General features: G+C 41.4%; 1 protein-coding gene across 4 annotated transcripts in view; it reads right to left on the bottom strand.

The window, feature by feature from the left end:
- Nucleotides 1-27,360, bottom strand: part of LOC112248223 (mediator of RNA polymerase II transcription subunit 27) — an 87,563-nt gene that overhangs the window by 37,259 nt on the left and 22,944 nt on the right. For all 4 annotated transcript variants that reach the window (XM_042320383.1, XM_024417071.2, XM_024417072.2 and 1 more), the window contains exon 3: nt 9,439-9,569. In XM_042320383.1, coding sequence (XP_042176317.1) covers nt 9,439-9,569 — 131 coding nt within the window. The remainder of the gene's footprint in view (nt 1-9,438; nt 9,570-27,360) is intronic.

The raw sequence follows: 27,360 nt of genomic DNA, 5'->3' as shown, positions 1-27,360 counted from the left end.
GAAACAATACAACTGGCCTTCCTTAGACTAGTTGAGTATCGGCATTTGTGGGTTTGATTACAGGCTCAAATGACCAGAAACAAAGACCTTTCTTCTGAAACTCGTCAGTCTATTCTTGTTCTGAGAAATGAAGGCAATTCCATGCGAGAAACTGTCAAGAAACTGAAGACCTCATACAACGCTGTGTACTACACCCTTCACTGAACAGCACAAACTGGCCCTAACCAGAATAAAAAAGTGGGAGGCCCAGGTGCACAACTGAGCAAGAAGTCAAGTACATTAGAGTATCTAGTTTGAGAAACAGATGCCTCACAAGTCCTCAACTGGCAACTTCATTAAATAGTACCTGCAAAACACCCGTCTCAACGTCAACAGTGAAGATGCGACTCTGGGATGCTGGCCTTCTAGGCCCATCTTAATCCCATTTGAATCTTTCCCATCTTAATCGTTTCTTTTTATTGGCCAGTCTGAGATATGGCTTTTTCTTTGCAACTCTGCCTAGGCGGCCAGCATCCGGGAGTCGTCTCTTCATTGTTGACATTGAGACCGCTGTTTTGTGGGTATTATTTAATGAAGCTGCCAGTTGAGGACATGTGAGGCGTCTGTTTCTCAAACTAACACAACATGCCATTGGAACACAGGAGTGATGTTTGCTGATTATTGGCCTCTCTATGTACGCCTATGTAAATATTTCATAAAAAATCTGCCGTTTCCAGCTACAATAGTCAGTCATTTACAACATTAACAATGTCTACAATGTATCTCTGATCAATTTGATGTTATTTTAAATGGACCAACATTTTTTTCTTTCTTTCAAAAGCAAGGAAATTTCTAAGTGACCCCAAACTTTTGAACGGTAGTATATATTTTTTTAAAGACATGTGGGCTAATTAAAATTGTTATTTAGCGGAGCGCAGACCAAGCTGCAACAGTTTGAACCCGACGCATGGCACAATACTTGGCTGTGTTGTCACACAGTTCCATGGCTAGTGCAGGTAATAGACAAGGGTATAGCCTACTATTGTACACTATTCAACCTATTATAATTCTATGTACACTAATCTTCCAACATTACCATGGGTTGAAGAACTGAATGTTTTTAAAGGCTTTCCTAACTTGTTTAAAAAATATATTATTCACAAATATTTTCCTAACCCTAAATAATCTACAAGATCAGAGTATTTTAAAATGTACCAATTGGTGCTGAAACAGAGACGAATATGCATATATTTAGATGGATTTCTTTCATTGAGCCCTAATATTCTGAATCCATTCTCTCCATATATTCTACTGAGTCTGTGGACAAAATTCCAACTAAAAAGGTACACCATTTTTAAAGGGATTACTTAAGAGAAATGTACTGAAAAGCCTATTGAATGAAAACTTCACGAGAAAATCTGTTGGCCAGTAAGTGGGAGTGTTTTCAGCAGTTGAATTACATTTATTTAGCGCGCACAAGGGAGCCATGCCTGCAAAGCCCGTTAAGCACCTGCACAAGGTAAGTCTGAATACCAACTTACTGAGAAGTGAGTAGGAAAGGCATGTGTAATAAAGGTGTAATATCCTAAGTCGGAATCAGGTCCTATGTGCATTGGGTTGAACAAAGGCAGTAGAATTGCTTAAAAAAGATGCAGAACAATGTCAATTGGCAGCATTGTAGGGTGCAGTCTGCCAGACAGTTACAAGACAAGACTTGTTCTTACATCTAACTGCTTAATAATTCATCTACAGAGTGAAACTCATTTAACCAGAACACAACACATTTTCATTGACTCAAATCAGTATTGTAAATTAACATCTCCCTAGGCATTGGATACTTGCCATTCTGGGCTAAGAGTTCCAAGTTCCACTTATAACTAAACCAAGTTATTTGAGCCTGACACCCCAAAAATTCCCCTGGTACATGTATGGTTCAACATTGAAAACTTCCGTACACCTTTTAAAAAAAAACAGCGGCCTGTTTTTCTTGCAAGTTTCTTCCAGTCTCCATGTAAAGTTGACTTCCCAAAAACGAAACCATACACCATGGGGATACTCAATTAGCATAGCCCTAATTACTTGATATTGAGCTGCTCCCTAAATACAAAACGAGGATGGGTTTGAGAGTCAAATATTTGCCTCTGTGTGTTGAAGTGGCTGCCATATCATCCTTTGTCCTAATGAGGGCTTGGAATTGCCAAGAACTATATTATCACAATACTTAGGTGCCAATACAATATGTATTGCAATTCTGCTGAAGAGAAACAAGAGAGAGCCAGGAGACAACAAGTTTGAGATAAGTGCTCAAAAATGTTGGCACAACAAAAGATGGAGAACAAGCTATAGGATAAGAAATGCCAGAGTTTTGGAACAGGTACAACCGACTAACACTAGCTAATGTTTACTACCTAGCAAAAAATAATATATATACACTACCAATCAAAAGTTTGGACACACCTACTTATTCAAGGGCTTTTCTTAATTTTTACTATTTTCTACATTGTAGAATAATAGTGGAGACATCAAAACTATGAAATAACGCTTCCGTCCCTCTCCTCGCCACAACCTGGGCTTGAACCAGGGACCTTCTGCACACATCAACAACTGACACCCACGAAGCATCGGTACCCATAACTCCACAAAGGCCGCGGCCCTTGCAGAGCAAGGGGAACCAATACTTCAAGTTCTCAGAGCGAGTGACATCACCGATCGAAACGCTATTAGCGCGCGCACCACCGCTAACTAGCTAGCCATTTCACATCGGTTACAACAGCTTTGCACAATCTTCAGAAACGTTGATCTCTGCCATGCCTGGTGTGCTCACAGCAAATGTGGCCCTGATGAGAGACAATAGTCTATAGATGGTTTGGAGGGTTAAAGATGAAAACACAATGGCGCAAAAACGTTCAGCTCGCTGTAGACTGACTAAATGTACTTTCATTTTCTTGTGGGGAGAGCATCCTTGTGCTCTGATTGGCTTCCCAATTTAAGCCTTCATTGACAGCCGAATATTCTAAATGTTGAATTGGGAAATTCAACCACCCCTTGCCACCAAGTCCTCCATGGTGTGGGCAGCAGGTGATTCTGGGACATCATCATGTAACCCTAACCTAATTCAAATGCTTCAAACAGGGAATTTAAGCCTAACTCTATGCGAGAGTTGATTGTACATATGGATTTAAAAAAATAGGACTTGACTAAAAAAAAAACACATGAAGATTAGACTGTCTGTGTAGCAGCTAGTCTTTTTGAAGATACAGTATGAATTTAAGAACAAGTCTTGTCTTGTAACTGTCTGGCCGCCGCCTGGCACCCTACAATGCTGCCAATTGACATTCTGCATCTTTATTAAGCAACTCTACTGCCTATGTTCAACCCAATGCACATAGGGCCTGATTCCGACTTAGGATATTACACCTTTATTACACATGCCTTTCCTACTCACTTCTCAGTAAGTTGGTATTCAGACTTACCTTGTGCAGGTGCTTAACGGGCTTTGCAGGCATGGCTCCCTTGTGCGCGCTAAATAAATGTAATTCAACTGCTGAAAACACTCCCACTTACTGGCCAACAGATTTTCTCGTGAAGTTTTCATTCAATAGGCTTTTCAGTACAGTTCTCTTAAGTCATCCCTTTAAATACTGTGTCTCTTTTTTAGTTGGAATTTTGTCCACAGACTCACTAGAATATATGGAGAGAATGGTTTCAGAATATTAGGGATCAATGAAAGAAAATGGGAAGAACCTTGTGATGGCCCAAACTTCATCGAGAAGACAAACCACCTGGAAATGATCACTCCAGGTCCAATGTGATGTCACATTTAAGATCAATGTGAAAAAAAGCTTGTGTTTCAGAAATGTTCCTACTCTTGTTCTGTTACCGTGTTAATATGTGAGTGGACTTGTCACAAGTATCACACAAACACACAAGGCCAGACCTAAGAGAGCAGTGCAGTGGGGAAGGTGATGGGGTTGGCTCCCAATAGACCTGCTTAGCCTCTATGCTGATAGGAAAAGACAAGTCCAAGGTGACAACTGCAATCTGAATTGATGTTCCAAGGACAAAGGTCTGTGCCCCAGGAGAGACAAAATTATCATCGTTGGCCAACAGACGACAACCCCAGCACGAGTCCCACCAAAATGACATTGCACAGCTCACAGATGACCTTCCAGAAGCAGATGCAATATCACCATATTACTACACATTACAAACCATTAGGAACACCTTCCTACTATTGAGTTGCACCCCTTTTTTGCCCTCAGAACAGCCTCAATTTGTTGGGGTGTGGACTCCACAAGATGTCAAAAGCGTTCCACAGGGATGCTGGCCCATGTTGCTGCGAATACTTCACACTGGTGTGTTAAGTTGGCTGCATGTCCTTTGGGTGGTGAACCATTCTTGATACAAAGGGAAACTGTTGAGCATGAAAAACACAGCAGAATTACAGTTCTTGACACACTCAAACCAGAGGGCCTGTCACCTACTACCATACCCCGTTCAAAGACACATTTTTTGTCTTGCCCATTCACCCTCAATGGCACACATACACAATCCATGTCTCAAGGCTTAAACATCCTTCTTTAACCTGTTTCCTCACCTTCATCTACACTGATTGAAGTGGTTTTAACAGGTGACATCAATAAGGTATCATAATTTTCACCCCTGGATTCACCTGGTCAGTCTATGTCACGGAAAGAGCAGGTGATCCTAATATTTTGTACACAGTGTGTAGTGGTACCCTTCCAGAGAAAAAATAGATCTTATATCAGTCAGTTGGAATCACGATCATGCTTACTGGTTAGTTTGACTTTAATTGTACATTTATCTTCACTTTTAACAATAGATTGCTCTAACTCGGTCACTGCGTCTCTGGATTAGACAGAGCAGCAACTCTAGCAGCTCAAAGAGATGCATGATTAACCTAAATGTGTTAACCACTTAACATAATAATCCAGACCGGGGGGGGGAGGGCGGTCTAAGGGAGGTTGGCTTATGCATGAGAGGAGTCAGTCAATATGTTCCAGTTTAGCTGATTACATTCAGCATGACTCCATTTAGAGGATTAACACATATGCATGACAGTGATCTGCCTCATTGATACAGTGATCTGACCGTTTGGTATTTTATTAGGATCCCCATTATCTGTTGCGAAAGAAGCAGCTTCTCTTCTTGGCATCCACACAAAAAATGACATAATACAGAACATTAATAGACAATAACAGAACTAAATTAATTTTACAATGGCGCACATAGCTACATATCTAGACCCACTTTAGTTTGCATAGCACACCAACAGGTCCACAGATGATGCAATCACCACCACACTGCTCTATCCCATCTAGACAAGAGGAATGCCTATGTAAGAATGCTGTTCACTGACTACAGCTCAGCATTCAACACCATAGTACCTTTCAAGCTCATCATTAAGCGGGCTGCCCCAAGGTGGGGAAAGTAAAAAACAACATCTCCACTTCGCTGATCCAATACACTGGGGCCCCACAAGGGTGCGTGCTCAGCCCTCTACTGTACACCCAAGACTGCGTGGCCATGCACACCTCCAACTCAATCATCAAGTTCGAAATGACACAACAGTAGTGGGCCTGATTACCAACAATGACGAGACCGCCTACAGGGAGGAAGTGAGGTCACTCGGAGTGTGGTGTCAGGAAAACAACCTCTCACTTTACGACAAAAACAAAGGAGATGATCATGGACTTCAGGAAACAGCAGAGGGAGCACCCCCTTATCCACATCGACGGGACAGTAGTGGAGAAGGTGGAAAGTTTTAAAGTTCCTCGGCGTACACATCATGGACAAACTAAAGGACCAAATCACTGGCCATTTTAACAAATGGATTTAATAAAAAGGTATCACTCGTCACTTTAAATAATGCCTATTTAATAATGTTTACATATCCTACATTACTCATCTCATATGTATATACTGTATTTCATACCATCTTGCCTATGCCGCACGGCCAACACTCATCCATATATTTATGTACATATTCTTATTCCATCTGTGTGTATAAGGTACAGTTGAAGTCGGATGTTTACATACACCTTAGCCAAATACATTTAAACTCCGTATTTATTTATTTTTACAATATTTGACATTTAATCCTAGTAAAAATTCCCTGTCTTAGGTCAGTTAGGATCACCACTTTATTTTAAGAATGTGAAATGTCAGAATAATAAGAGAGAGACTGATTTATTTCAGCTTTTATTTATTTCATCACATTCCCAGTGGGTCAGAAGTTTACATACACTCAATTAGTATTTGGTAGCATTGCCTTTAAATTGTTTAACTTGGGTCAAACGTTTCGGGTGGCCTTCTACAAGCTTCCCGCAATAAGTTGGGTGAATTTTGGCCCATTCCTCAAGACAGAGCAGGTGTAACTGAGTCAGGTTTGTAGGCCTCCTTGCTTGCACATGCTTTTCAAGTTCTGCCCACACATTTTCTATCAGATTGAGGTCAGGGCTTTGTGATGGCCACTCCAATACATTGACTTTGTTGTCCTTAAGCCATTTTGACACAACTTTGGAAGTATGCTTGGGGTCATTGTCTATTTGGACGACCCATTTTCGACCAAACTTTAACTTCTTGACTGATGTCTTGAAATGTTGCTTCAATATAGCCACAATTTTTCTCCCTCATGATCTATTTTGTAAAGTGCACCAGTCCGTCCTGCAGCAAAGCACCCACACAACATGATGCTGCCACCCCCGTGCTTCACGGTTGGGATGGTGTTCTTCAGCTTGCAAGCATCCCCCTTTTTCTTCCAAACATAACGATGGTCATTATGGCCAAACAGTTCTAGTTTTGTTTCAACAGACCAGAGGACATTTCTCCAAAAAGTACTATCTTTGTCCCCATGTGCAGTTGGAAACCGTAGTCTTGCTTTTTTGGGGCGGTTTTGGAGCAGTGGCTTCTTCCTTGCTGAGCAGCCTTTCAGGTTATGTCGATATAGGACTTGTTTTACTGTGGATTTAGATACTTTTGTACCTGTTTCCTACAGCATCTTCACAAGGTCCTTTGCTGTTGTTCTGGGATTGATTTGCACTTTTCACACCATCATCTCTAGGAGACAGAACGCGTCTCCTTCCTGAGTGGTATGATGACTGCATGGTCCCATGGTGTTTATACTTACGTACTATTGTTTGTACAGATGAACGTGGTACTTTCAGGCACTTGGAAATTGCTCCCAAGGATGAACCAGACTTGTGGAGGTCTACAATCTTTTTTCTGAGGTCTTGGCTGATTTATTTTGATTTTCCCATGATGTCAAGCAGAGGCAGTGAGTTTGAAGGTAGACCTTGAAATACATCCACAGGTACGCCTCCAATTGACTCAAATGATGTCAATTAGCCTATCAGAAGCTTCTAAAGCCATGACATCATTTTATGGAATTTTCCAAGCTGTTTAAAGGCATAGGCAACTTAGTGTATGTAAACGTCTGACCCACTGGAATTGTGATACAGTGAATAAGTGAAATAATCTGTCTGTAAACAATTTTTGGAAAAATGACTTGTGTCATGCACAAATTAGATGTCCTAACCGACTTGCCAAAACTATAGTTTGTAAACAAGAAATTTACGGAGTGGTTGAATATCTAGTTTTAAGGACTCCACCCTAAGTGTATGTAAACTTCCGACTTCAACTGTAGTTGTAGTGAATTTGTTAGATATTACTGCACTGTCGGAACTAGAAGCACAAGCATTTCGCTACACTCACATGAACATATGCTAACCATGCGTACGTGACAAACACAATTTGATTAGATCAATACATAAACACAAAATATCTAGGTCAAATAGGGGAGAGGCGTTGTGAGGTGTTGCTTTATCTGTTTTTTAAAACCAGGTTTGCTGTTCAGGTATGACTATTTCTGCAAATTCAGCCAAATAGAATTTTGCCTCTTTGCTTCTCTCATATGCATCTGGAAACCCCCTTTCATACCAAAGCCACATCCCAGACAACGTCCTACCATGAGGCATGCTAGTTAGCAGTCAGATGTATTATATTATTTGTTAATCTCTTCAGCATCCAGTCTTGACTCCTGCATGCCAAACTCTTCTTGTGACTTGTTGGACTAATAGGCTATTAGATTGTATAACCTGGTTTCTCCATACGTTGACCATGATTGTTTTCAAGGATTAGCTCACATGACATAGCAGATTCGATTGGAACCTTCACCCTGGCCAGTCTCTAATGGCCTGCCATTGATCTAATGTCCAACAGAAATGTGTCTGTTAAGGACTTGACTCCTTGGTAGCTAGTGTCTGCATAAACCCATTATTATATCATTTTCAGTACTATCATATCATTTTCACTACCATCAACATTTCTTTGGAATACTGTAATTACACAGTGCACTTTCTGGGGCATTTCTGTAGCTACATAGAGAAGAAAAATGCCGGAGGGTGGATGCAAAAAAAACGTAAAGGTTGTGCTGCATAATTCATGCGCTGGCTGCTCCTTTTAGAAACGGCAAATTCATCAGAACAATGACGTTTGACAGAGGAGCCGCTGGTTGGCTTCACCTTGACCCACTCTTCATCCACTCTCTTCCTGTGCTGTACGGAGCCATTAGACTTCCCCAAAGCTCAGAGTCACCCCGGCACAACGCAGGTATCGGACAGTGAGAAGCTGCTCAGGGAAGATGTACAGTGACAGCCGTGCCTTCACTGTTGCCCACTATTGATATTTCCTTTTACATCCAGAGTGCAGACACTTTACTGAGCAAAGACAGCCCTACCTCCCAAGCCAAAAACTGCTAAAGTGCCAGATGGGAAATATGGGGGGAAAATGTCACCCAAACCCAGTGAATCTGACATTTTGTGAGGATCTTTCTTTTGTTGACAAGGGGTGTGAGGGTGAACAGAAGAGAGCACCAGGTGCCATTTTCACACATTCTGCAAACCTGATCCACCAGAAAGCTGCATTGTAATAACATTATGAAAACCGAAGCCTATATCTATCAAAAGGCACATTGATGAAAAAAGGTGGGCGATTTCAAAGACCAGCGTACAAAGATGATTAAGGGTACAATGCCACACTGATCAAGGACTATCCATAAGAGCCCAACACACAATGGATTTCTGTTTTGTAGCAGCATTTCCAGCTGGGGACCACGCACTATGCCCGCGGGGGACCACTATTTTCGCTCTCCTTCAACCACTTTCATCTTCCACAGGGGACGTCGTCCCTCAGTCCCTCCAACCAGGCCTCCTGCATGCCTTTCCCCCACTCTCATCACTCTCCTATCAAAGCAAGAGGTCTAAGACAACAAAATAAGACAATGCACCATTTGTATTAGTCACATGATCCCTCTGGACTATGACAACTCTAAACAGAAAGACAAATAACTGGAGGGAGATCATTCATCTTTCAGTCATTCAGTCATTGCATTAGCAACTACCAGGGAAATGTTTAAGCAGGAAGAGGGGCTGTACTTACTGTGGTGGCAGAACCAGGGTACTGGGCTGGACTTTGGGTCTTCTCTTGGCAGATGCCCCCATTTGGTTAGCTGAGCGCTTCAATGACTGCTGGTTAAGAAGACTGGACGCCAAGCCAGCATGGTACTGCAACTGAATGGGGAGAAAAGAACAGAAAATAATAAAAACATGCCATGTTTTAATACAATAACTAGGCCTAACAGGAAACATGGGGCATTAGGGATTAAGACATATATGGCCAATGCTGAAATCCAAATGCACCTTGCTTAAGCAACCCACAGAAACATTGGAACCATGTTACATAGGATATGTATCTACTGTGGTGAGAAGGACAAGACACTTCAGACGGTACTCTATTACAGGGTGGAGATCATCCTGAGCAGCTCTAAACCACATCACATCAAGCATACATAGTGAATACCCAAAAGCTGAGTTAGCCTGGGTCTGTTTTGTCACAAAACCTTGAGACACTTAAATACAGCTCCAAGGCCAAAGATATGACAGTAATGTGACAGGCGTCAGATTAAAGGCAATAAAAGGTAGAAATCTGACCTTGAGTTAAGTGACACATAACAAGTTGAAAGCTGTACTGTTATATATTATAATGTGTCCTCTGTTCTAGCCTGGAGCAGCCCACACAAAACCAGCAAATTCACAAGATAACATTGGCAGCAGAGTAGAGAAAAATAAGAAAAGAAGTGACTCATCATCAAGTTTAATTGAGACACTGTAGCCGACTGTTTTCCCAAAGCTAAAACCCAAGCCTGACAACAATCTGCTCACTTAAAAAGGAGAAATATTTGGTTTGGTAGCCCAACTATATCCTCCACTCCTGCCCACTCTGCCTCCCCCTCTCCTCCTGTTGTTGGTTTGGGAGCGACGAGTGGCAAGTAAAGCAGCTCTCACTTTGATGCAGAAGCGACAGAAGCCTGTCAGCAGTGCCACTCCACGTCTGATGAAATGGCGTGAAAGAGATGGAAGCTATGGAGAACACACAGGTGTTAAAATCAGCGTCTGTCCTACAGCCCAACGGCAGGTGTCAAATGTGACAGTAAAGCCTAAAGGGACCAGCAATAAAAAAATTAAACAGGGTATGTACAGGCCTGATAAAGACATTACTAATTTGGTATGAATTTACAGGTATAATTAGCATAATGTTTAATAAGCATGTACACTGAGTGTACAAAACATGAGGAGCACTTTCCTAATATTGAGTTGCACTCCCCTTTGCCCTCAGAACAGTCTCAATTCGTAGGGGCGTTCCACAGGGATTCTGGTCCATGTTGACTCATATGCTTCCCACCAGTTGGCTGGTAGTGGATCTCTAATCCGAATAGCTTGTTCCATCTCATCCTACAGATGCTCAATTGGATTGAGATCTGGTGACTGGACAGGCCACTGCAGTAAGCGGAATTAACTGTCATATTCGTGGAACCATTCCCGGACAATCCTAGCCTTGTGGCATGGGGCATTATCCTGCTGGGAAAAAATTGATTTGCAGATGGAGACACTGCTGCCATGAAGGATGCACCTGACTGGCAATGATGTTCAGATATCCTGTGGAATTTAAAAGGTTGCAAGGGGCCCAATGTGTACCATGAAAACACAACCCACAACATCCCCACCAGCCTGCAATGTTGACACACGACAGGATGGATGCATGTACTCATGGGGTTTTCTCCATACCCTAGTCCTCCCAAAAGCATGAAATAGCAGGAACTGGGATTAATCAGATTCTCCAAGGTCCAGTGTTTTCGTTCCTGAGCCCACTGCATCCTCAGTTTTTACATTTTTGCTGAAAGAAGTGGAACTCTGTCGTCGGCTGCCATACCCCATTCGTGTCAAGGTATGATGAGTTGTGCATTCTTTTATGGGTCTTTGAGCACCAATGTTGTGCTGGACTGTCGGCTGACTAATTGTAACCTATCTGTTGCTCTGCACAATTCGTGTCAGCCTCCTTTGTCTGCTTTCATCAATGACCCATTTTCGACTACAGGCCTGCCTTTGGCTGGATGCCCTCTGGGTGGTGGACCATTCTGGATACACACGGGTAACTGTTGAGCGTGAAAAACCCAGCAGCATCGCAGTTCTTGACACACTCAAACAGGTGAGCCTGGCACCTACTACCATACCCTATTCAAAGGCAGACTTACATTTTTTTGCCTTCACCCTCTGAATGGCATACATACACAATCCATGTCTCAATTGTCTCAAGGCTTAAAAATCCTTCTTAAACCTGTCTTCATCTACACTGACTGAAGTGGATTTAACAGGTGACATCAATAAGGGATCATAGCATTCACCTAGATTCACCTGGTCAGACAGTGTCATGGAAAGTGTTCATAATGTTTTTTTACACTCCGTGTATAATAAATGTTTTATTAGTCAACTTATACTGATCAAAAATATAAATTCAACATGTAAAAGTGTTGGTCCCATATTTCATGAACTGAGTTAAAGATCCCAGAAATGTTCCATAAGCACAAAAAGCTTATTTCTCTCAAATTGAGCACAAAATTTGTTAACATCCCAGTTAGTGAGCATGTCATCTTTGGGAAGATAATTCATCCACCTGACAGGTGTGGCATATCAAGAAACTGAGTAAACAGCATGATCAGAACACAGGTGCAACTTGTGCTGGGGACAACGCAAGGCCATTAAAATTTGCAGTTTTGTCACACAACGCCACAGATGTCAATTTTTTAGGGAGAGTGCAATTGGCATGCTGACTGCAGGAATATCCACCAGAGCTGTTGCCAGGGAATTGAATGCTCATTTCTCTACCATAAGCTGTCTCGTTTTAGAGAATTTGGTAGTACCATAAGCTGCCTCGTTTTAGAGAATTTGGTAGTATGTCCAACCCGGCCTCACAACTGCAGACCACGTGACCTCGCCAGCCCAGGACCTCAACATCCGGCGTCTTCACCTGCGGGATGGTCGGAGACCAGCCACCCGGACAGGCTGATGATACTGTGGGTTTGTACAACTGAAGAATTTCAAACAAACTGTCAGTAACCGTCTCAGGGATGCTCATCTGCATGCTCATCGTCCTCACCAGGGTCTTGACATGACTGCCGTTGAGCGTCGTAACCGACTTCATTGGGCAAATTCTCACCTTCGATGGCCTCTGGCACGCTGGAGAACTATGCTCTTCACGGATGAATCCCGGTTTCAACTATACCCGGGCAGAAATCAGGCAATGTGTATGGCGTCGTGTGACTGAGCTGTTTGCTGATGTCAATGTTGTGAACAGAGTGCCCCATGGTGGAAATCGGGTTATGGTATGGGCAGGCAGGCATAAGCTATGGACATCGAAAACAATTGCATTTTATCAATGGCAATTTAAAGAGATACTGTGAGGAGATCCTGAGGCACATTGTCTTGCCATTCCTCCACCGCCATCACCTCATGTTTCAGCAGGATAATACACGACCCTATGTCGCAAGGATCTATACACAATTCCTGGAAGCTGAACATGTCCCAGTTTTTCTATGGCCTGCATACTCACCAAGCATGTCACCCATTGAGTATGTTTGGGATGCTCTGGATCAACGTGTTTGACAGCATTTTCCCGCCAATATCCAGCAAATCCACCATGTGAAGATGTGTCGCGCTGCATGAGGTAAAAATAGAGGTCACACTAGATACTGACTGGTTTTCTGATTCACACAATTTTTTTAAGGTATCTGTGACCAATAGATTCATATCTGAATTCCCTGTCATGTGAAATCCATAGATTAGGCCTAATGTATTAATTTCAATTGACTAATTTCCTTATATCAACTGTAACTCAGTAAAATATTAGAAATTGTTGCATGTTGTGTATATTTTTGTTTAGTGTATAATGTTAAGGGTTTCTATGCAGCAATTCTTCAACAGGTTGAAAATTGCTGATATGATAAAGCCATGCTTCTGATCAGTTTTAATGTATCCTGTATCAAAATGCAGTAAGCCTATACCAGTATGTCACAAAGTATTACCACAACAGGAGACAACAGAAATAAAATCAACAAGTAGAGGACAACCTAGCACCATTCCTCAGGGTCTCCTGGCTGCAGTGCAAACAGGTAGCAGGTCTCATCTGGACTGATTCCGCCAGCTATCTTATGGTACATCACCTCACTTCTTTGTGGATTCGCCACAGGGCTCATCCACAGAAAGAGCACTTAAATTGGGGCTCATATAATCCCGCAGCTCATTAATTGCTATTCAAATATTCCTCCTCTTGAACTAATTAGCCAAGATGTGCGGCTATGGAGAGCCGTTTCAAATCAAATCAAGGCGAGAGGCAGACTACACAGCGCTCCCCTAGCTAAATTTAGCTGACCAAAGCAGCTGTGCTAACGGGGAATTATTTTAATTGACCAAGCCTCCTCTTCATGGCTAATGAGGCTACTTTGTTAGGCCTGGATTGTGAAGCAGCCCGATGCTGCAGGAGCCCAGTGAAGCTCAATCTGAATGCCAAACACACTAAATCCAATGGATAGAAATAAACAAGCATAAAAGCTGCAGAGCAGATAATGTTGCTTTAGCCCAGGGCTGTTCTATTGCGGTCCTCGAGGGCCGAAACACTTCTGGTTTCTGTTTTGACATTTTTCTTTCAAATATGAAAACAAAAACGCCCACTATGCAAAACATTCTCCAAGGTGATCAACATACTGCATGTCCTCCAAATTGTCAAATCTCTCAATTGTTTGTTTAACTTTATAATATACCATATCTAAAGGGATGTAACTAGATACTTCTTTCCAATTGACAGCTATACATTTCTCTGATATTGATCAGTAATATTTACATTTTCAACAGACATAATCGTGAAGATGGGATGAATATAAATTCCTAGACACAATGAAATGATACGAATATTATCCCAAAATGGTGTCAGTTTGACACAGGACCACAGAATATGTAATGCTTTTTGCATATCCAACAGAAATGTGATATGTCTGTGAACAAGTCCTATGAATTATGTTAAATTGCAGTAGTTTATGTCTTAGGTTGTAGGAACAGGTATGATGAGCATTTTCACATATCTGTGACCAATGGTTCTCCTCAATTTCTCCATTTAGATCCTTTTCTCATTTTTTCCTTATAGGTTCTGAACTAGAGGTCGACCGATTAATCGGAATGGCCGATTAATTAGGGCCGATTTCAGGTTTTCATAACAATCGGAAATCGTTTTTTTTTTTTTACACCTTTATTTAACTAGGCAAGTCAGTTAAGAACACATTCTTATTTTCAATGACGGCCTAGGAATGGTGGATTAACTGCCTTGTTCAAGGGCAGAAAGACAGATTTTCACCTTGCAAGATTGGATCCCCGAGCTGACAACAGTTAACTAGTCCAACGCTCTAACGACCTGCCTCTCTCTCATTGCACTCCACATTATTACGTGAATGCAGTAAGCCAGGGCAAGTTGCTAGCTAGCATTAAACTTATCTTATAAAAAAACATTCATAATCACTAGTTAACTACACATGGTTGATGATATTATAATCTGACTGAGCATACAAGTATCTAAGTATCTGACAGAGGTGGTAGGCAGAAGCAAGCGTGTAAACATTCATTCAAACAGCACTTTCGTGCATTTTGCCAGCAGCTCTTCGTTGTGCGTCAAGCATTGCGCTGTTTATGACTTCAAGCCTATCAACTCCCGAGATGAGGCTGGTGTAACCGAAGTGAAATGGCTAGCTAGTTAGCGAGCGCTAATAGCGTTTCAAATGTTACACTGGCAATACTAAAGTGCCTATAAGAACATCCAATAGTCAAAATTTAATGAAATACAAATGGTATAGAGGGAAATAGTCCTATAATTCCTATAATAACTACAACCTAAAAGGAACCACCAGCTTTCATACAGTGGGGCAAAAAAGTATTTAGTCAGCCACCAATTGTGCAAGTTCTCCCACTTAAAAAGTTGAGAGGCTTGTAAATGTTCATCATAGGTACACTTCAACCATGACAGACAAAATTAGAAAAAGAAATCCAGAAAATCACATTGTAGGATGTTTAATGAATTTATTTGCAAATTTTGGTGGAAAATAAGTATTGGGTTCATCCAGATTCTGTTGAAGCAATTGAATACGATTTCTGAGTTGGAAGAACTCGGCCTTCCTGTAATTAATTGAATGACAGTTGAGATCCATCATAGTACACGTTCAAAATTCATGATACCACTTTGGAACCAGGACTTAAAGGACACTGGAGGAAAGGTGGGGTTATTCCAAACAGGGGTGCCTGATGATATAGGTTTTTCCACCTCATGAATGCATGTACATTTCCCCCAAATACAAATGGAATTGAGAATCATTGGAATGTCTGTTTTTTTCATCGATGCCTTGGACCCGAAGTAGTGAATATATTTTACATCACAATGTATTACTTTTGTGGCTTTGATACTCCTAAATGCACAAGGATAGTCTGCTGTTCATTGTTTAAGTGAATGCAATTGTGCATCTCAGTCTTCATAAGAGGTAGTCCAAGAACTCCAGCTTTATAGGGTAAGTGTAAAATAGTCAATTTGACTCAAGGTCTTTCCATTCCAAATAAAGTTGAGAGCAGGCCATTTATTTTATTTAAAAATGTACATGGAATTAAAACTGGCAGGGCCAGGAATAAATACATCAACAATGGTAATATATTCAATTTGATTATGCTGACCATATCTAACAGAAGTGACAGGAAACATGACCGAATACAAACAGTGTATCTATTCCCTCCGCAAGGCAATCAAACAAGCTAAGCGTCAGTATAGAGACAAAGTAGAGTCGCAATTCAACGGCTCAGACACAAGAGGTATGTGGCAAGGTCTACAGTCAATCACGGATGACAAAAAGAAAACCAGCCCCGTCACGGACCACGATGTCTTGCTCCCAGACAGACTAAACAAATTCTTTCCTCGCATTGAGGTCAATACAGTGCCACTGACACGGCCCGCTACCAAAACCTGTGAACTCTCCTTCACTGCAGCCGACGTGAGTAAAACATTTAAACGCGTTAACCCTCGCAAGGCTGCAGGCCCAGACGGCATCCACAGCCGCGTCCTCAGAGCATGCGCAGACCAGCTGGCTGGTGTGTTTACGGACATATTCAATCAATCCTTATCTCAGTATGCTGTTCCCACATGCTTCAAGAAGGCCACCATTGTTCCTGTTCCCAAGAAAGCTAAGGTAACTGAGCTAAACGACTACCGCCCCCGTAGCACTCACTTCCGTCATCATGAAGTGCTTTGAGAGACTAGTCAAGGACCATATCACCTCCACCCTACCTGACACCCTAGACCACTCCAATTTGCTTACCGCCCCAATTGGTCCACAGACAACGCGATCGCAACCACACTGCACTCTGCCCTAACCCATATGGACAAGAGGAATACCTATGTGAGAATGCTGTTCATCGACTACAGCTCAGCATTTAACACCATAGTACCCTCCAAACTCATCAAGCTCAAGACCCTGGGTCTCGACCCCGCCCTGTGCAACTGGGTACTGGACTTCCTGACGGGCCTCCAAGCTCGTCATCAAGCTCGAGACCCTGGGTCTCAACCCGCCCTGTGCAACTGGGTACTGGACTTCCTGACGGGCCGCCCCAGGTGGTGAGGGTAGGTAACAACATCTCCACCCTGTTGATCCTCAACACTGGGGCCCCACAAGGGTGCGTTCTGAGCTCTCTCCTGTTTTCCCTGTTCAACCATGACTGCATGGCCATTCACGCCTCCAACTCAATCATCAAGTTTGCAGCCGACACTACAGTGGTAGGCTTGATTACCAACAACGACAAGAAGGCCTACAGGGAGGAGGTGAGGGCCCTCGGAGTGTGGTGTCAGGAAAATAACCTCACACTCAATGTCAACAAAACAAATATGATGATCGTGGACTTCAGGAAACAGCAGAGGGTGCACCCCCCTATCCACATCGACGGGACAGCAGTGGAGAGGGTAGTAAGTTTTAAGTTCCTCGGCGTACACATCACGGACAAACTGAATTGGTCCACCCACACAGACATCGTGGTGAAGGCGGCACAGCAGCGCCTCTTCAACGTCAGGAGGCTGAAGAAATCCGGCTTGTCACCAAAAGCGCACTCAAACTTTTACAGATGCACAATCGAGAGCATCCTGTCGGGCTGTATCAACGCCTGGTACGGCAACTGCTCCGCCCACAACCGTAAGGCTCTCCAGAGGGTAGTGAGGTCTGCACAATGCATCACTGGGGGCAAACTACCTGCCCTCCAGGACACCTACACCACCCGATGTCACAGGAAGGCCATAAAGATCATCAAGGACAACAACCACCCGAGCCACTGCCTGTTCACCCCGCTATCATCCAGAAGGCGAGGTCCGTACAGGTGCATCAAAGCAGGGACCGAGAAACTGAAAAACAGCTTCTATCTCAAGGCCACTAACATTGAGTGGCTGCTGCCAACATACTGACTCAACTCCAGCCACTTTAATAATGTAAAATTGATGTAATAAATGTATCATTAGCCACTTTAAACAATGCCACTTAATATAATGTTTACATACCCTACATTACTCATCTCATATGTACAGTATATACTGTACTCTATACCATCTACTGCATCTTGCCCATGCCGTTCTGTACCATCACTCATTCATATATTTTTATGTACATAATCTTCATCTCTTTACACTTGTGTGTATAAGGTAGTTGTTGTGAAATTGTTAGGTTAGATTACTCGTTGGTTATTACTGCATTTCGCTACACTCGCATTAACATCTGCTAACCATGTGTATGTGACAAATAAAATTTGATTTTAAATAGAGCAAGATCTCTGAAGACATCATGTTCCATATAAATCCTGTTTGATCTGAATGAATAAACTATGCATTACCGTTTCTATGCAAAAAGCAAATACCTTACCAATGATTTTATAATCCACATTCGAGTGATACTGGGCAGACGGATCCGCATTACCATAGATCCTCATTTATTTTTAAGTAGGGTGATTGTAGCCAAACATAGTGACTGGGGAAGTTCATTTCTCTCTAGATCTGCTGTGAGCATAAGTAACATGGGCTTTAGCAATTTGAGACAAAGTGTCTTAAAAATTCCACTGGGATTTCCCATTTTGTAAATTATTGATGGCCAACAATTCATCTGGGGTAATGTTTCTATCCATATTCATCTTCTCTGGTTCACATACAGTGCCTTCGGAAAGTATTCACACCTCTTGACTTTTTCAACATTTGTTGTTGTTAAAAGCCTGAATTTAATATGGATTAAATTGAGATATGTTGTCACTGGCCTACCCACAAAACCCCATAATGTCAAAGCAAAATTATGTTAAGAAATTTGAATAAATTAATAAAAAATGAAAATCTGAAATGTCTTGAGTCAATAAGAATTCAACCCCTTTGTCATGACAAGCATAAGTAAGTTCAGGAGTTGCTTAACAAGTAACATAATAAGGACTCACCCCTGTTTAACATGATCTCTGCAATGTCCCTCTGTCGAGCAGTGAATTTCAAACATAGATTCAACCACAAAGACTATGGAGGTTTTCCAATGCTGATTGGTAAAAATAAAAATGCTGGGTCAATAACGATGCTGGGCCAATTTTGAGCCGCCCTATGGGACTCCCAATCACGGCCAGATGTGATACAGCCTGGATTCGAACCAGGTACTATGGTGATGCCGCTTGCACTGAGATGCAGTGCCTTGGACCGCTGCGCCACTCGGGAGCCCAGAAAGAGACTTACCCAGAAAGACTCACAGCTGTAATTGCTGCCAAAGATGCTTCTACAAAGTAATGACTCAGGGGTGTGAATGTAAATTAGATATTTCTGCATTTCATTTTCATTAATTAGCAAACGTTTCTAAAAACATGTTCTCACATTATCATCATTGAGTATTGTGACCAGATGGGAGAAAAAACAAAAACAATTTAATACATTTGAATTCAGGCTGTAACACTAAAATGTGGAGTAAGTCAACGGGTATGAATACTTTCTGAAGGCACTGAATAATTGGTAAGATGGCCTTAAGGAGAATGTCTATATCGTCCATTGAACTTTTGTGTGCAGACTGATACAGTTGTAATAAATGTTTTAAAGACTTTAAAGATCCTTCTGAAATCAATTAATTGTTACGCTACCAACTGCAATTTCACCTTGCTCAACATATTGCTGCTTGGGTTTCATGGCAGCAGTCTCAGCAGGTGTTCGTGTAATATTTGAGCTTCAAAGTGTTCAACTGTTGAAGGGTGTCAGCATTTCTATCTAAACTGTTTTCTTTCTGAGTCGTGGATTTATGGTTCTAGTATTTCTAATTCTTTATGAATTAGAAATAATGTGAAGAGTAAGACATGATACACCATCTCATATATGCGTTGAGAGCTTCCCAGACAACAGTTGGTCAAACTTCATTATCTACAGTTATTTACCCAAATATGTCTGTGTTGAGATATGAGGTTAAATTCCTTATCTCCAAGGAACATTGTGTTGAATCACCATGTCTTTGTTATTGGCATAGGAGGTTTGAGCTTATTTAATGTTAAGGAAAATGGGCTATAGTCTGTAATTATTCAAAAAGGTATTTACACTCAGAAACAGTCAAATGAAGAAAGGTTTACAAATCTGTTTAAAGTGAATACTTGAATATGAGTTGTGGACATGAGCGTAAAAGGTGTATTGTCTTTCAGTTGGATGTTAATATCTCCACAGTTCACATATCAACGAGATGGATCTGTTGTGGTTTAATACCTTAGACATGTTAGGATTAGTATAATCCTATAATATTGCATCACATTGAGATAGTTTCAGTATAAGGTCATTAATGAACTTTGGGTCATCTTCACATGCGCAATAACAATTCAGTAAAGTGACTTTTTCTTGTGCCAGATTTCCTTTAACGATTATAAAACGTCCATTTGGGCGTTTTTCTGTAGTAAAAAAATTTATAAATGAGAATTGATACTTCTCTGGATCTTGAGGAGTAGGTCAACGTCAACCTATCTCAAGGTCGCCAAAAACGTCCTCTTTCACTGCTAAAAAAGTGAGTTTCTTGTAAAAAAAAAAAAAAGACGTTGGCATTATTATTTTTCAAATAAGAAAATACCTTAATTCTTGTAGCTGGTTGAACAATTCCATTGACATTCCATCTTACGTATTATCCACAGCACGTGATACTGAGAAGGGTCTTCACATATTTTTGTGTCTCATATTGACTCCATACATTATGAAAGGTGCTGATACACTACTTAACGGCTACAATGAGAATAGTGTTGATCAATCTTCAAGCTTCTTAGTGGCATGTATTCACAAGACATTTTTTTAAATTTTTTTTAACAATAGATCCTTCATGTTTCTCTTTCCACTCCTCCCCGTTGATGATTCCTGCATGAATCCATCATGTACTGTTGCAGAGGTGAGAGAGCAACCATATTGGTGCCTCGGTAGTGGCTATTCCTTTTAATGCAGGTTACTGCTTAATGACTATGTCTCTATGCAATACATTTTTTTTTTAATAATAATATTATACACTGAACAAAAATATAAAAGTGTTGGTCCCATGTTTCATGAGCTGAAATAAAAGATCCCAGAAATGTTCCATACACAGATAAAGCTTATTTCTCTCAAAGATAATCCATCCATCTGACAGGTGTGGCATATCAAGAAGCTAATTAAACAGCATGGTCATTACACAGGTGAACCTTGTGCCGGGGACAACAAAAGGCCACTAAAATGTGCAGTTTTGTCACACAACACAATGCCATAGATGTCTCAAGTGTTGAGGGAGCATGCAATTGGCATGGTGACTGCAGGAATGTCCACCAGAGCTGTTGCCAGAGAAGTGCATGTTCATTTCTCTACCATAAACCACCTCCAACATCGTTTTAGAGAATTTGGCAGTATGTACAACCGGCATCACAACCGCAGAACACGTGTATGGCGTTGTGTGGGTGAGTGGATTGATAATGTCAATGTTGTGAACAGAGTGCCACATGGTGGAGGTGGGGTTATGGTATGGGCAGGCATAAGCTACAGACAATGAACACAATTGCATTATATCAGTGGTAATGAGAATGCACATTTTTTAAGGTATCTATGACCAACAGCATTATATTTAAACAGTGGTAACAACAGCTCGTTGAACATCACATTCCAAAATCATGATAAATGCACATTTTCTTCTGGGAAGGCTTTCCACTAGATGTTGGAACACCGCTGCCGGGACTTGCTTCCATTCAGCCACAAGAGCATTAGTGAGGTCGGGCACTGATGTGGGCGATCAGGCCTGGCTCGCAGTCGGCGTTCCAATTCATCCCAAAGGTGTTGTGGTCAGGGCTCTGTGCAGGCCAGTCAAGTTCTGCCACACCGATCGACAAACCATTTCTGTATGGACATCACTTTGTGCACAGGGGCATGGTCATGCTGAAACAGGAAAGGGCCTTCCCCAAACTGTTGCCACAAAGTTGAAAGCACAGAATCATCTAGAATGTCATTGTATGCTGTAGTGTTAAGGTTACCCTTCACTGAAACTAAGTGACCTAGCCCGAACCATGAAACCATTAATTCCACATCCACCAAACTTTACAGTTGGCACTATGCATTCGGGCAGGTAGTGTTCTCATGGCATTCGCCAACGCAGATTTGTCAGTCAGACTGCCAAATGGTGAAGCGTGATTCATCACTCCAGAGAACGCGTTTCCACTGCTCCAGAGTCAAATTGCGGGGGGCTTTACACCACTCCAGCTGACGCTTGACATTGCGCATGGGGATCTAAGGCTTGTGTGCGGCTGCTCGGTCATTGAAACTCATTTTATGACGCTCTCGCCGAACAGTTCTTGTGCCGACGTTGCTTCCAGAGGCAGTTTGGTACTCAGTAGAGTGTTGCAACTGAGGACAGATGATTTGTACACGCTACAGTACTCTGCGGTCCCGTTCTGTGAGCTTGTATGGCTTACCACTGCGTGGCTGAGCCGTTGTTGCTCCTAGACCTTTCCACTTCACAATAAGAGCACTTACAGTTGACCGGGGCAGCTCTATCAGGGCAGAAATTTGACAAACTGACTTGTTGGAAAGGAGGCACCCTACAGTGGTGTAAAGTAGTTAAGAAAAATACAAGTACCCTTTATGTAGTTTTTTGGGGTATCTGTACTTTTCTATTAATATTTTTTTACTCCATACATTTTCCCTGACACCCAAAAGTACAAGCTACATTTTGAATGCTTAGGACAGGAAAATGGTCTAATTAACACACTTATCAAGAGAACATCCCTGGTCATCCCTACTGCCTCTGATCTGGCAGACTCACTAAACAAAATGCTTCGTTTGTAAATTATTTTCAAGTTGGAGCGTGTCCCTGGCTATCTGTAAATAAATAAACTAGAACATGTGGCCAGCTGCTTTGCTTAATATAAGTAATTTGAAACAATATTTTTTATTTTGATACTTAAGTATATTTAAAACCAAATACTATTTTACAGGGTGACTTTCACTTTTACCTGAGTCATTTTCTATTAAAAAAGGTATCTATACTTTTACTCAAGTCTGACAATTGGGTACTTTTTCCCGCCACTGGCATCCTATGACGGTGTCACGTTGAAAGTCACTGAGCTCTACCGTCAATTTTTTTCTATGGAGATTTCATGGCTGTGTGCTCTATTTTTTTTTTTACACCCGTCAGCAAAGGGTGTGGTTGAAATTGCAAAATCCACTAATTTGAAGGTGTGTCCACATACGTTTGTGTATATATATACAGTACCTATCAAAAGTTGGCACTCACGTACTCATTCCAGGTTTTTTCTTTATTTTTACTATTTTCTACATTGTACAATAATAGTGAAGACATCAACACTATGAAATAAAACACATGGAATCATGTAGTAACCAAAAAAAGTGTTAAATCAATATAAACGTTGCAATGATGCCCCTGCTCCCCTTTGCTGCTCGTGTCTCCTCTCGGGCCATCTGTTTGATTTGCTTGTTCAATTGTGGGAGCCCGTGTGAAGTTCTACTGGCCCAATAGTTTTGGTATGACCTTTTCCAGGAATTCATCCATTCCGTTTGTTCTACAGCTTTAGGGAAATTTACAAAAAGAAGATTTGAACGGCGACTGAAGACCTCCATCCCGTTTAATCTTTCAGTAAGCCCCGTAATTATGTATTTTGTTCGGTTTCAGCCTTCTCTACATGTTCACCCAGCTCAGCCATATCAGTTTAGATTTTTTTAACATCAGATATTTTATTCATCTGCTTAGACAGTTTCTCATTGCCAGTGCGAATTTGTCAGTACCGTCTCTAAACTCACTTCGTCAGCTACTCAGTCCATGGTCATTGTTTAGCTGTGCTTGTTTGTCTCAATTTCTAGATGTAGTATTTGCCATAACATGTAGTTGCCAAGATAACGTTTCAGTTATTTCTTGAATCACCTTCACCTTATGTCGACACATATAGAAAATTTGATAGCTAAAAGCTGGTTTCTGTTTCTAACTGGTAGTTAAATTGCACTTACCTGGTGTCCCTGTTTAAAGGAGAGGATGAAAACCAGAAGTGTTTTGACCCTCCAGGACTGGAATTGAACAGTCCTGTGTTAAGCCCATATGTCAGATGATGGTAGTAGCTAGCCATGGCAGAAGTCAACTGCAGCAGCAACGTAGCACAGTGTATACAGTAAGGACTACATATTATTCAATACTAGTGGCTCTACTCCCACTTCAGAATATTGTTTGGGAACTCTTTCACAAAGAAGATAATACTGAATAAACATGTCATTTCCGAACATTCTGACAGCATTTCTTCCCCCTTTTCAGTCAAGTTACAGAGCGCTCCCAAAAGCCTCATATGTGGAGAGAGCGGGAACAGCAGGGTGCTGTGTGAACGTAACCGGTTATTATCTCCATTCAGCTCTGACACAAGCTCTAGTTACCTGCTACCCATTCCATTCAATTAGAGCCATCTGTCTCCTTGCCTGTCCAGGTCCCCAACCTCCACAACTCCCTGCATCTCCTCCCAATGGCGAACCGTGACTATTGGACCTAGTCCTTCAGTTGGAGAAAACATTTCCAATACATCAAATCAAATTCAAAACTCAAGAAAATAACAAACAGAGCATCACTGAAAGCGCCAGGAGAAGGAGGAGAAGCAATGCTTTTACGACACAATCAAAACAGGACACAGCTCACAGAGAGACAGCACACGGACACAAGAGCGGCACAACAGTATCGTTGTGTGTTAATCACGAGGGAACCAAGCCAGAAAAATCCATATTACAACCTGCTGTGATAATTGCATTGTTTAGGCTAATCTAATAGAAATGCATTCATACGCCACCGTGATATAAGGACAAAAATACATACATCGTTTTAAAGAAACAGTTCCAACAGACAACAGTCAAATATAGGATTAACTACTGATTCAGGACCACGGAGAGTTACTGCAACTCAGAGCAAAGAAAACAGGTGCCCTGCCTCCACTATTTCAGCATGCTGAAAGAGAGTGCTGATAGAAACAGCAGTCACACACAGCATAAAATAATGTGAAAGAATTAGCTGCCCATTCACTCAAATAAGCCAGTAGACCTCAATCATAATAATAGAAAAACAACCATTTAGTAGTTCCAACACAAAATTAACAAGCCAGCTATTACTTCCCTTTGCAAAAATATTTTAAATCACTTTCAACACACCAAATAACCAGCGATCTAAAGTTCAAACGCAAATGAGATTGGACATATTCCTCACGGGAAACTAATTTGGGTTTAAACAAGTTTCTACTGACTCTGATTTTAAAAAAGAAGAAAAAGAAGCAGTGTGACAATGCAGTCCTAACCGCCAATGACCGCTGCCAGAATGACTGAACAAATGCTCCAGTTTTATTTTTTTATCAGTAATTTATCAGGGCATACACTACACGTAAATGTAAAATCTTAGCTTGGACGTGCTCACATTTTGCAATTTCTTTGTCCCACATCTTTTATTCCTCAACCCCAGGACGTGGGCGCTCTTATTACACGATGATTCCCAAGTTGATCCAGCCCTGCGTTTTTTCGGTTGTCATAGGAATTTTGTTTTGCACATTATCAAGTGCAGATTTATTTTATTTTTTTAAATGGAGGCGCAGAATATGGACTTGATATGAAATAATGATAATATTAAATTATCTTTTCGTTTCTGTCATGGTAGGACGCACGCAGATGTAATATTGATGGAATTCGTTTTGCATGGCCTGGTGCCTCATATGATGCAAAACGCATCATCATAAGATAAAAACTTTGCAAAATACAACATCAAATTATGCTAAATGCATCATACTTGGATGATTTCAGTATCTTTAAAGTTACATTTCGCTCAAACCACGCGAGTCCCAACGTACTGATTGATCATTGCCCAAGTTCATAGGATTTCACCCCGATCATGAAAATGTGTCTTGGATGGCAAAACGTGACGAATGTGGCAAAATCATGTAGTGTATGCCTGGTATTAATTACACCCCCCCCAACTCTTTTACGCTGCTGCTACTCTCCGTTTATCATATATGCACAGTCACTTTAATTAACTATACATTCATACATACTACCTCAATTGGCCCGACCAAATCAGTGCTCCTGCACAGTGGCTAACCGGGCTATCTGCATTGTGTCCCACCCACCACCTGCCAACCCCTCTTTACGCTACTGCTACTCTCTGTTCATCATATATGTATCGTCACTTTAACCATATCTACATGTACATACTGCCTCAATCAGCCTGACTAACCGGTGTCTGTATGTAGCCTTGCTACTGTATACAGCCTCGCTACTGTTCTTCACTGTCTTAACTGTTGTTTTTATTTCTTTACTGACCTATTGTTCACCGAATACATTTTTTTGCACTATTGGTTAGAGCCTGTAAGTAAGCAGTTCACTGTAAGGTCTACTACACCGGTTGTATTCGGCACACGTGACAAATAAACTTTGATTTGAGCAACCTCTTACAAACAGCATAGAATAATTTTAGAATACACTTAGATCTCAGAAACAACATGGGGTCGTGCACATTGGTGAGGCAACCGCTACAGGCATAGGCTAATGCAATTGACAAAGTGTACTGTGAAAGATTATGGAATATTCCAATTCTTGGATTGCTCAAAGAAGATTGGCTGAAAAATCATCATGTCCACAGGGTTCAACACAACGTGTTGGCTAGTTTTGGAAGAAAATACACTGCAAATAATGAAAGAAATCCAAGATGAAAAGGTCCTTCTGAAAGCATCAGACATGAGCAGTTACAGATGAATCTGTGGTATTCAGAAAACAAATATTTGGAAAATATTATCAAAAGGTCCCCTGCAGTCCTGAACTTTTTTAATGAGGAATTAGCAGGCGAAAGCAAACACAGGCGACTGTTCTCTAAGCTTTATAGTCCCGTGTCTGAGAACTAATAAGAGATCCATGCCAGCAAAGTTTGAACATCAAACATCTTTTCTCTGAGCAGCATATTTTCAAAAGGTCTCTGCTTTTTAAAAGTTGATTCCCCCTCCCCCCTCACAGTCCAGATCTTCCAAACTGACCAGCCATTAGTTGTGCCTTTTGCAGCAATCTGCAGACATGTGCTCCATCATTACTGGCAGAGCAGAGCCGTGTTGTGTGGTGTGGAGGCAAGCTTTCTGCTCTCTGATCATAACTTGGGTAAGGGGCTGATCCCCGTCATTCGTCTGTTTTGACAGCCTTGTTCAGATGATTAAGACTTACAACCTGTTGGTGGAATATCGGGACTGTGCAGAGAAAATAATTATCAGCTTATTCGTATTGCCATCAGGGTTTTTGATTAGACTAGTTTACCAAGAAAGATAGACATAAGTAATGACATTGGATGAGAAATGCTGTACACGATACCAGTCAGAAGGATTTTTACCAGTTGCAAGTGAGGTCATTCAAAAGCCACATTAATGCATTCTAGCATTGAATTCTAATGCATGAAACTGT

This window comes from Oncorhynchus tshawytscha, linkage group LG04, assembly GCF_018296145.1.
Source record: "Oncorhynchus tshawytscha isolate Ot180627B linkage group LG04, Otsh_v2.0, whole genome shotgun sequence".
Classification (NCBI taxonomy): Eukaryota; Metazoa; Chordata; class Actinopteri; order Salmoniformes; family Salmonidae; genus Oncorhynchus; species Oncorhynchus tshawytscha.
Note: the sequence above shows the minus strand (reverse complement) of the source record. Positions and strands in the feature narration are given on the sequence as shown.